This window comes from Genypterus blacodes, unplaced genomic scaffold, assembly GCF_046128005.1.
Source record: "Genypterus blacodes isolate CSIRO-AG114 ecotype Tasmania unplaced genomic scaffold, CSIRO-AGI_Gbla_v1 ptg000138l_1, whole genome shotgun sequence".
Taxonomy (NCBI): Eukaryota; Metazoa; Chordata; class Actinopteri; order Ophidiiformes; family Ophidiidae; genus Genypterus; species Genypterus blacodes.
The window spans coordinates 717,633-729,841 of record NW_027466940.1 but is presented as its reverse complement, the minus strand read 5'-3'; the positions used below and the strand labels follow the sequence as shown (position 1 = coordinate 729,841).

The 12,209-nt window shown below is 43.5% G+C and overlaps 1 protein-coding gene across 1 annotated transcript; it reads right to left on the bottom strand.

Annotated features, from left to right (window-relative positions):
* Positions 1-2,687: 2,687 nt before the first annotated feature.
* stc1 (stanniocalcin 1) lies at positions 2,688-10,954 on the bottom strand. Its single transcript, XM_076164647.1, has 4 exons — positions 10,785-10,954; positions 8,780-8,922; positions 8,086-8,297; positions 2,688-6,328 (listed from the first exon to the last, which is right to left on the bottom strand). The coding sequence occupies exons 1-4, from the start codon at positions 10,897-10,899 to the stop codon at positions 6,028-6,030; spliced, it is 771 nt and encodes a 256-aa protein (XP_076020762.1). The 5' UTR covers positions 10,900-10,954; the 3' UTR covers positions 2,688-6,027.
* Between the last annotated feature and the right edge of the window lie 1,255 nt (positions 10,955-12,209).

Here is a 12,209-nt window from a genome sequence, read left to right as displayed (position 1 = left end):
GGCAGCATGGGTCAGTGCAAGTGGAGCTAACCTAACCTGGTCATAGTGAATTTTTGTCAGACTTCCAGGGACCACAGTGAAGTTTTTTTGATGTGTTTCAGGGGAAATGGAGAGATGGAAACTGACTGGCTTGCCCACACTGGGGATCTGACAGGATCTCCCCGGCCTCCATTCAGTCAAAGCTGATACTTCGGCAAGGGTGGAGGTTATGGTTTGTGGGTCAGGTTGTACAGCTATACAGCTTAATGTGATATTTGGGTGTGGATGCACCCTGAACTCACCTTTAGGAGTGGAAAAAAAATGAAGCACAGCATGTGTGCTAAGGGAAACACAGGTGTCCTCATTTTTCATCAGGATTAAAAGTCTCCAAGTGTACCTGAGGGTTTCCTTGATGGCAGCCAAACCTCTGTAGCATCTGTATTTCTCATATTGCTAAAGTAGTATGAAGAGTCAATGCATTACATATCCTACAACCAACAAGAGAAGAATCTCACTTTTTACCTTCCTCCATTATGTTTATTGAAACATTGACATTAAAAAAACAATCAAAGGAAACAATCAGTTTTAACAAGGGAGATGTGACTCACAGCAGGGTTGCAAAAGCTAAACGGGAAATTAAACTTGCACGGGGCGGCGCTCAATCTATTATGGGCATGCAAAATAAAAAGAGTCCTATTTCTCTTGCCAGCACGTCTGACTTTGCACTGGCTGATGATCTGAACATTTTCTATAACCGTTTTAACATCCATGCTTTTATCAATGAACTGTGTGTATATCAGAACGCTCCCCAGTACAGACAGAAATTCACATTGATAGTGACGCTGTGCTCAAAGTCTTCAGGGGAGTGATAGAGAGAAAAAGTCCTGGTCCTTACAATACTGGCGGCAGAGCATTTTAGATCCACTCCCATCTGCCTTCAGGGCAGGCAGGGTGTCGAGGATGCTGTCAGCACCCTACTTAACTCAGTCCTGAGCCACTTGGAGGGTGAAAAGAATGTTGCACGGCTGCTCTTAACTGTATTCAACCTCGTATTTTAGCTGAGCGTCTTAACAGTATCCAAAACATCAATCCAGGTTTGATATGGTGTCTTATCAAATTTGATTTTTATCTTCCACCGGTTCCCCTCAAGGGTCTTTCCTCTCACCGCTTTTATTAGTTTTATACACAAACAATTGACAAGAGATGCAGTAACTCAATTGTCTTTGCTACCACAGCATGTCCTAACTTTTGGTCCACTTGGCACTTTGATACTGTATATTGTGTGTAAACAGTAATAGTAATAGTAACAGTAACCGTTATTCTCTACTGGCTTTAAAGCATTACCTTGACCTTGACATTAATATGATTGGCAGAGATGATGGAAAACCATTTACTTTTTACATCTTGGAGCTTGGCTGTATGACCAAGCTCAAAGAGCCTCGCTTTGGAGCTGCCAGTCAGAATGGCAAAGAAACGTCCATCTGTGTGTGTTGATTGCATTTCGGTTGCATTGGCAGGTTACATATCAGATTTATGTCCATATGCTGAACGACGCCCAAAATGCAACTGAGAATATCTGATTCCATGTGTTCTTTTACTGTTTACATGATCACAATGCGAATGAACCCGACAGTGTAAATGCAGCATGTGACACATTAGATTAGATTCTACTGTTAATGTGAAATAACAGCAAGCAACATCTTTCATACCATATGCCAGATATGATAAATATTTTATTTCTGATCAGCAAAAGACACACAATTGATGCATTTGTATCTTTCATGACTTTTCGTACAGAGGAAAAACCCAAACATATACACAGTATGGGTATACAGTATATGTATACGGGTGTATTTTAAAGTGCAAGTGATTCACAAGGGTCAATCATGCGTAACATAGCATCTGTATCAGGAACTTCAGTAATCTCCTTAAATCGTCAATAACGTTTGAGTCTGATAGTAAAATAACTTGTCACCTGTATGAATACAAAATAAATTTAACAAGTCACTGAAGCTTTTTGATTTTGTTTAAGCACAACAACATTTATCGATCTATTTCAAGTCTTGAGAGGAAAGAGTACCATGAAGTGCCAGGAGTGAAGGTTTGGCCTCCGTTCATCTGATAAGAACAGAGTTTTGACAGGAGAGACAGTTTCACAAACTCACCATGGGTCAATCTAACAATACTCCAGTACCACCAGAAACGCTTCAAATTAATGTCAAAGAATGAAACCCAAAGCCTTTAACGTTTCTCATGTTGTATTTCCTAGGGGTCACCTAACATGGGCTCGTCTCATCACACCAGACATTCATATACGAGTACATTCTCCCAAATGACCTTTACATTGGACTTGTAGTGAAAAGGTGAGGAAACAGTCGACTCGCCCTCGTCAAATACATTTGACATCAGGAATGTTCATAGAAAATAAATATGGAAACATGGATAGACGTGAAATGTTTGAACTGAGGCTGGTTTTGCCGCGTGTGGATCGATCACAGCAGCCACAGCTCAGGGGCATCTGGACAGCATCATATAGGGAAGTAACAGTTTAGCAGCAGCTGTTAGGTTTTGGATTTACCCATGAACAACAAAGGTACAGACACATGTATCACTAGTACACGAAGAAGCCCTGAACCTTCAGGATGCAACATATTCAAACAGATTTTCATTCACTGGGTAAATAAAACATGTTTCAATTGCACATGTGCTGAATGTTTCAATGCCCTTTATAGTGGTTAAGATGCAAAGTGCATATTTAACATAAAGTAGTAAGCTAGGATATAGTACAGTGTGAATATAGCTCTCAACTCCCCAAGTGATTCCTTCAGATCTGCCGTCTTTTCACACCAAATGACACTGAAGAAAACAATCATATTCATGGAACAAAAGAAAACACCAATTTACACAAACCACAGAAAGGGGGGGGGGGGCATAGGAGCGACGCCTTCATACTGGGAGTATGAGAGCAAACACGCTGTTGCTTTATTCGCACAGCCTCAGCTGGCACTGAATGAAACAACGGTCAATTTGTGTGTTGTTGTGAATCCTTTGTATGTGTGATTATTGCATAGTTTGGAATTCTTAACATAGCTAATAATTTGACACAGAGAAATGACAGCACATCTCATTTTCTGGTCGTAACAATTCATGACAATATGTAAATTAATGTTTCCACTCTTAAGGATTGGGTTCAGTTCCTTCTCCAGCCGCCTCAATCCAAAGTTAAAAAACCTTTTTGCTGAGTAATTCCACTTCATTTTGATGTCGATGCCTTTGTGGGGCTTCAGTTTGACAGAACTGAGGGTTTTCTGAACTTAAGTGGATTGAAAGTGAAGTGAACCCAGTCCTGATTCCAGGTTAAGCTGTATATTGCATCGCTCAGTCAAAGAGGACTTTGGCTGTGCACCAACATTTGTAACTAAGTCACAGAATTTCAGGAAACACCAGCATGAAGATCAATGTGTCATATTACATGTTGATTTTGAATGATTGTCTTGATCTCTGGCTATGGGATTTGCATTCATAGATGTTTTCCCCTCTTGCAAAACTGCTGTGATTTCATATGCAGTTTCAAGTGGCTTCTTTATTACAGCGGCACAGACACAACCTGCCACGCACAGTGTTTTACACACACACACACACACACACACACACACACACACACACACACACACACACACACACACACACTGATGTACTTGTTACGCCTCAGGCCTGAGTATCATTTAAGTTAAACTCATCAGACATGTGCTAATGAAAAGGGTTTACACCTACACTGTGAGGATTTAGTAACAGCTGTCTTTAAATGACTTTACAAATTAGAAGCTTTCTCACTCTGGCTGATCCTGCTGTTTCATGTGAGTAGTTAAATCCCAGCACGATCTCAAACGCAAACGCTTTCACTAAAAAGTACAGCCAAGTACGTAAAGCTTCCGGACCTCAGGCACTGGGATCTATACGGATTAAGTGAATATATTGCTGAAGTGACGGAGGGGGGTTCTTTAACGTTTTGGATGGAACACTTTATAGCTTCTTGGTCAGATCGCATCACTCTCAATAAGACAGCGGAGGACTTAAGCAGACCTCGTCCCTCTCTAGCATTCATCTTTTGTATAAATACGAAACAAGTAAAATGGTTTAAGACGATATAAGGCCGAGCAAGCGCAAAGAAAATGGTATTTTCTAATAACACACAGGCTTTAAGGGAGAGAAAGGACTATAAAGAACACTATAAAGATTTATCTTTGTAGCTATACCTCATGTATGCATCAAATCCATCAGCTACACAGTCGTTGTTACATTAATAATTTCATTCCAATCAAGGAGGAACCAGAAAAACCCAAAGCCTTCCTGCAGTCATTTACTTCATGCTGATGTTTCCTTTACTGTCATTACACCATTTAGCTTTTAAAAAAAATGAACATTATGCACAAACCCTACGACGCTAAGCAGGGAACGTGTGTCAAGATTACGACTTCCTGTTTTGAGTGTGGTCCCTTGTAAATCCCATAAAGTACATCACCTGACTTGAAAGACCAACCTTGTTCCCCTATGTCCAGCACAGAGTAATGACACGGGTCCCATTCAGTCACTCAGTGGCAGCTCACTTTTTGGCATAGAGCTCACGTTCAAATAGGAGCCATGACTGAACTGCTTTTTCAAATGTATATCTGTAAACCAACTAAAAACTACAATAATGCCAAAACAAAAATAAAAAATTAAATAATATAGTAGGAAAATAAATATCATCATTCCAACAAGGCTTTTTAAATAGTCACTCTCAATCTTTGACGCCCGAGGCCAGTGTGTATGTGGTGTGATTCACCTCAGAGAATGACCATCATCAGTCCAAGACGATGGCTGCTCTCAATCTCAATGGTGATCGTGCTAATCAGCCACATACACGACTGCCTCAACACTCCATACAGACTCCACTAAACACGGTCCCACGTATACTGTAGAGCTCAACAGTCTTGCATGACAGATGTCTGGAGACCACGTATGCAAAAAAATGGCCTTTTCTGATAGATAGACTCGGCCATGCCCTGGACAATCCTTACGTGCAGGATGATGATTTAATGAGCATGGCTACATCTGCCATCAGAAACTATAAGTACTGCAGCTATACACTATTTTGGTATTTCATGAATAGCATTCAGGGCAGTTTGAAGTTTTTTTGGTCAGTTTTAAGGTGACCTCTCAAAGGTCTCATGAACCCTCTATGGACCTCTCTCTCTCTTTTCTCTCCCCCCTCTACCTATCTCTCTCTCCCTCTCTCATCTCATCCTCTCTCTCCCTCTCTCTCTCTCTCTCTCTCTCTGTCTCTTTCTCTCTCTCTCTCTCCCTCTCTCTCTCTCTCTCTCTCTCTGTCTCTTTCTCTCTCTCTCTCTCTCTCTCTCTCTCTCTCTCTCTCTCCCTCTGTGTCAGAGGGCTGGCTATGGCTGTCTCAGATAACTTATACAGTACATTTAAGTATTATGTTTATGTCTGAAAATAGATATGAAACTCAATTCCACAGCTCATGCTCACAATTTGACGGGTCTCATCACAGAAATATTACATACATCTAGCAACTATTCCCCCATTTCTATCAGTGAACCAATAAATAATTAATGAATTGACACGTTTTGTCTTTTAAAATATGGACCACTTGTGCTCTACAGGCACGAACCACTATGGCTGTTTTTTTCTCTTTCTTGGCATCAAAAGACCACTTAGGGATTCATCTCTGCAGGAGCAGGTGAGCGAGTGAACGAGGTCTCGTCGCACCTATGCAACAGCCACACGTGTTCAACACTAACTGTGGGTAGATACGTTTAAAAAAAAATTGATGGAAGGGGGTCCTCTCAAGCCTAAAGTGTAGGATATACAATAGAACAACAATCAAACTCTATCAACTTGGAACTCTATGGGCATTCCGGCATTCCCTAGAGGTGCATATTTCTGTAACTTCCAGTCTAGTGGAGGAGTGGATTGGGTCACCCCTAGGGAATAGAGGAGCTTGCATTTTCATGATTTTGAAGATCGTGTGGAGTTTCTGAATGGAAGTTAGGAGTTGTCACTGGTGGAGCGTTTTTTGCCAAAATGACTGGCAGAGTCTCTGTTTCGCAGATTAGGCTGGATCTTGTACATATGGGGACCCATGGACCAGCGCCAGCTCCCACGGCCGTCCACTCCAGTTGGGACGGCAGCAGCTGCAGCCACAGCAGTGGATGGGCAGGGCTTGCTCTGCAGCAGCTGAATAAGCATGGTCATCTCTGGGCCCAGCCGTGACACCATGCTGGTCCTGATGCGGTCCACCGTGTCTTCGTCACAGTCCATCAGGCTCTGTAGCAGCTTACCATAGAACCTGGGACAACAAAGCAAGGCATCATAGTGCTATTGGGAAATTTAGGCACAATTTGGCCAACGACCAGTTTTGAGTAGCATCGGCATATCAAGTTAACATTGTAGTGATCATTTGTCCACTTACACATGTAGAGTGTCTTGCACACACACACACACACACACACACACACACACACACGCACATACACACACACACACACACACACACACACACACACACACACACACACACACACACACACACACACACACACAGACTAATCAGAATAAAGCTCCTGCTATTGTCCAGGACAGCAGTATGTCAGTATGGATGTATGAGGCGGAATGCAGGACAACTTGTTGTGGCAATTGTCCTCTTCACACCCTATTAACATTCCCAGATAGTCTCCTATGAGAACAGGGTCGGGGACATTTCAGGACAAGCGTGCGTGTGTCCTGATGATGTATTTGTTCTGTGACTCGCTCCTGACAATACACATGGGATTTCAAGAAGAAACTGCACATTATTTGAAGAAATCTGTGGAAATTGGACTAATTGTTGGATCAGGGAGTTTCTGTACATTAGGACAGAAGGTGGAATTATTAGTTAAAGGAACATTTAAGTCATCAACTACTTAATAACTGTGAATCTAAGCAGTGTAGTGTTTGCATCATCATGTCCTGCCTTAAATTTCTTCTACTTTGTTCTCTACAGGTTGGCAGTATTATAGCAGCAGAAACAGAACATCTCTACATATATTCACATTAGTGTTTCATTTCGTGTGACAGCAGCAGCTTTTGGTTTGATTTATTAGCCTGGAACATGGTTTGGTCCACTGGTAATCAAATGATGGAATCAATACCAATCTGTCAGTGCTTTATGCTATACACAGTAGCGCCGTAGAAGCTTCTACAACATGACACTTGTGTATAATATCTGTTCCAACTGCACTTTCTGTAATTTTTAGGATTTTTGCTACATACTGTACATGTGCACGAGTGTGTCTTGTTTAAACAGTCTGCATAACTGCAGAGCTGAAGTATGAATCTTAGGCTGAGGTGGTTTTCATTCGACTCTGAAGTCAACGACCAAACTGAATTTCATAAGATTTATCCTCTAACGTACATAATGACTGATGTTGTTTGGAATGCAAAAGTTATCTTTACATGTTACACAAAATATGAAATGTAATCACTGGACGGGGGAAGTAGTGCTGAAGACGTTTGGTGATTCATCCAAAATAGCTTCCCCGGTGTGGGAGAGGAGCTGCCATTCCATCCCACCTGTCCGACGGAGCACCATCCCTGTCAGGGGCGCTAAGGGGGGCTATATGGGTGCGGCCATGGCTGATATAGGGCAGCACTGTAAACAGCAGCAACATGATGAGTCGTCCTCCTCCCTTGTTCAGAGAGGGTTTCGCTGGGTTTCTCCTCTCTGTTGGAGATGTGGACATTCCTCGACAGTTTCTTGGCCTGTAGGTGTGTGTAAACTACTGCGTCCTGTCCACCAGAGGTCGCTCTCCTATGCCGTGCCAGGCACATGGCACTAACAGTTCACATCTTTCCTCATGGGGGGGGCCGAGTCCTTTTTCACATTGTGTGAACTCAGAAAGTCTTGGATGGATGGCGAAAGGCCTTCAGCACTGTTTCCCAGTCCAGTTATGACACATTAGTACACATTTTCAACTGCTGTTTACCTGGACGACTGAACTGGATCGTCATAGAAGAATAATGTCAAGTAGCATTTCAGAACTATTTTTACAGTATTGAGTGTCTTACCTATTAGGGAAGTGACTTGGTAGCTGTGCCACTTCACCGATAGCGTCTGGATTAGATCGTGCCACAGTGCAGATATCCAGCTTGCTGTAACACTCCTCTTGGACCTCAGATATCATTCTTTGGAAGGTGGAGCAGCGGCGGATGGTGGGGAATGCCTTGGACGTGATGCCATTCGCAATGCACTTAAGGCTCTCCTTCACAAATGCTTTACCCTGTCGAGAAAAAAACGCGTCAGCATCTCTGCAGACGTTCTTTCCATGACAGTTAAACTCATGCCATCGTTTACCTGTACATAAGAGATGGTTGATTGATAAGTTGTGAGCTGATGTTGTGCTAACTGATTGTAACTGAGAAGGGCCAGAGGTACCCAAGGTTCTGTGGGTTGTTTCCTGCTAACTACAATTGTTGCTTTGACCTTGTTCACCAGACAACCTTCTCACCTGAATTGACTGCTCAGACTTTCACCTCTTCCCAAGTGCGAAAAACAGTTTTCCCTCAGATTTTCACATCATATAATCTTTACGGGATTTGATTTCAAAAGCCAAGATACAGCTTCAGATAAAATTTCTCCACCATCGTTGGCAGATGGCATTGAATTGGATGGAGGACAAAAAGGATCACGCAAGACTCGTAACTTATCGATCAAACCAAAGTCGGTTGTATACTTTGCACAATGAGTTAAAATGAACTATACCTGAGTGTCAAATTTTGCAGCACTGTATAGGAAGGACTTGCAGATGTCATGCATGCCATCTGTGTCGCAAGTTGAGTTTTCCAGGCAGGCAAAGGCTCCGCAGCCAACTTGGAGGGCACTGTTGAGACAGCGTGCCACATCTGCTGTGGGCACAGAGAAGGAACCATCAGCAGGGGAGCCAGCAGCGGCTTCACCCGGAATCACTGGACCCATTCTGAGCTCATTACACAACAGTTGCTAGGGTTTCGACTAAAATATGAGGTGATCAAAGGAGCATTTCCATACTTTGGTGGTTCACAAAAGAGATGCAATCACTTGTTGTTAATAGCGACTTGACTGGAGGTTGGACACCTTACAACTGTGAGCGCCTCAGACACAATTTGGCATTACTGCACTTTTCTCTTGGCAAAGCCCTATATGCCACTGTTTGGTTCTTTTCAGCAGAGCTCGGATGAACAGCACCAGGAATACCAAAGAATTGCTGGCATGCCTGGAGACACACATAAACATACATTCGCTGTATTCATGCACATACATACGCACACAAATGCTGCAACCAAACTCTTCAAGTCTTAAATTTTCTTACATAAGCCTGAACGGAGGACACTGCCCCCCCCCCCCCCCCCCCCGCCCCCTCGCTCCCCACCCCTCGCCCCCCGCCCCAATACTATTCTTAACCCTTAACTAAGCACAAGTCAATCTGGTAAAAATAGCAGAACTGATCATTTTTATAGGAGTGTCATATGTCTTCAATGATTAAAAGGCTGATTATAACCCTGATCCCCTCCTTACACACACACACACACACACACACACACACACACACACACACACACACACACACACGCACACAGATACACACACACACACACACACACACACACACACACACACACACACACACACAGACACACACAAACAGACACACACAAACACACACACACACACATTAATTTGAAAGCCTATGAAACAGCTCCCTGCTATAATATCCCTTCCTCCGTATAGCCTGCTAGAAACTTCACTTTGCCATAAAGGATGGAACGTTAAATCCATGCAAATCTTGAAATCTTACACCAGGAAGGACCAATAAACATAATCTGTAAATCAATGTATCTAAATAGTTGGCTTCCCTCGCTCCTCATCCAACAATCCACTGAGATGGCAGCCAGCCTGACTCAAATCCTTTATAATAACCATTAACAAATGTCACCGTAGAGTCTAAGCCTGCTGGCAGACTTCAGATCTCGGGCCCCATGTTGACCCTCGCAGTGAGATAGAGTCTGCCTGTCATCAGGGCAGGAGATTGTTCTGAAAATACAGAGAGTGAGCTGCAAATCTTATGATGATGAAGCAATTCTGGCAGAGGCGAGTGAGCTTTCCCTCATACCCAGTGTTCACTCTGAATTATGCCAAACACATTTATGATTTGCAGCCAGATATTTGACCCAGTGGAATCTTGATGGATTGGGAATTTAAGTGTGCTTGCATCCTATTTGACTATAGAAAGGCAGAGCCCCAGAGACAAACCAGTGCACCTTTCCACCCCCCCCCCCCCCCCCCCCCCCCCCCCTGACTGAAGCTACAATGGAAGCCTACTTCTTCCTCCTCACAGTGGACTTAAAGACGATCTTATTCCCAAGTCTTGTACAGGCGGCGATGCTGGACTGTGGGACCTATGCAGCAGGCAGAGCATGAGCGGCGCCGGGAGCATGACACAGCCGGCGCTCAGGTGTCACACTGAGCACCGTGCTCATCTGTTGCCGGCAGGACACCGGCGAATCCACCGCGTTCATCCCGCAGCCTTCCCCCCTTGAATCAACGCGCTCGTTTAGACACAGAAGGCTGCATAGGCCAAGAAATAATGACAATAAAAAAAATAGAAAATCTCCACAGAGTAAAATCGAGCAAGGTGAGGCTGTGCGCTCAGTGTGGAAACGGAGCGTAAAGAGCAAAGCAAGCGGTGTATTGTGAGAGATATGCGGATGGGAAAAGCGCGTTTACTTACAAGGGCTATTGGCAGAGAAGCGTGTTCTCCTGGGCGAGTAGGACTCGTTCTGATCCAGTTCATATGCAGATGCGTTCAGCACCATCAGGAGAAAAAGTCCGGTCCTCAAAGGCATCGTCCTCTCAACACAGATCAGAGAAGTAAATGTTGAAGAAACGTCCCCCTGCTTGGTGAATCAAACCGCTCCAAAGCTTCAGTGGCGCTGGACCCGGATCAGTGTGGGCTGCCTGCCTGCCTGCAGTGTGTCTCTACACTGGACTCCTCACTGTCCTTTTGACTTGCATGACAGATCGCACCGATGTCAAGTCTGCACGGGTTTATATGGGAGCGCTGAACATTACGAGTTCACTGTGTGGACCAATCACAGCCCGGGATTCAGGACCGTAGCCCAGGTCGCTCCACTACTAATTGATAAAAAAAAACCCATTAAAAATCATTTTAACAGTCTTGGGGCTCAACGTAAAGGCTGAGCTCTCTTCTAGAAATCCTACAGATCACTCATATTTCATCTGTGGTTGAGGATTCATTCAGCCTCATCAATGAATGAATTAAAATCTTCTATTGATCCTCTAGCATCTATTGATCTGACTGCCCTGCATGTGCATCAGTCTGTACACTAACACTCCAAATGTGTGTTTAACCAACCAAATGTGTTACACACTTTAATACCCTTGTCCAAAATATCAACCCAGAATATTCAAATGTTTGCTTTTTTTTATCACTCTGGCATTTTCCTGGGCCGTGCTGAATAATGAGGCTATTGTTGCTTTAACTCACAGAGATAAACTGCTGCCGTTATTAACCTCAAGTGTGTTGTGTCTGTGCTTCCTAACGCTGTGTTATGTTGGTGCTGAGTGCACCAACTTGCAGCTGCACGTGCTGGGATACAGAGGATGATGTGTGGGACTCTAAGCTATCATTTATCATTGGAGGCCTCACGCCTCTTCACCCAGTGCAACGCTCAAACATTACATACAGAATCAGCTGCTAGAAATGGAAGATACCAAAGCTGAGGGATGAAAGCTAATATTTCAGCATGACAATACTCTAAAAAAATGCGATTTCGTGCAGGAATGTCCTCATTTGCTGGAACAGTGTTGGATTTATTTCCGATCGGTTATCTTGGAATCAGTCTTCGTTCTTCCCTCTGGTCAATCATTGTGCTCAAACCCTAATATGTCCCAGACCACTGTCAGGGGTTGGGTGTGATGTCAAGCTAGGGGTATTTTATCTCTGTAATTCAAACATGGCAATGCAGACCCTGGGTCCATTCCAGCAGCCCCAATGGGAAGAATATGATATGATTATATCGGCTCATGTACACCGTTATCTACTGTCAAAGTCACATATTATTATCATCACAATGTACATGTAATATTTGTATTTTTGTGGAATACTTTGTGTTGAAATGACAGCATTTAAAAG

Bases quoted from the DNA above. Each gene is read 5' to 3' on its own strand.
- stc1 (XM_076164647.1), bottom strand. From the start codon at position 10,899: ATGCCTTTGAGGACCGGACTTTTTCTCCTGATGGTGCTGAACGCATCT. The intron at 8,923-10,784 runs GTAAGTAAACGC...CTGTGCCCACAG, and splicing joins CTTCTCTGCCAATAGCCCTT to CAGATGTGGCACGCTGTCTC. The intron at 6,329-8,085 runs GTAAGACACTCA...TTGTTGTCCCAG, and splicing joins CCAAGTCACTTCCCTAATAG to GTTCTATGGTAAGCTGCTAC.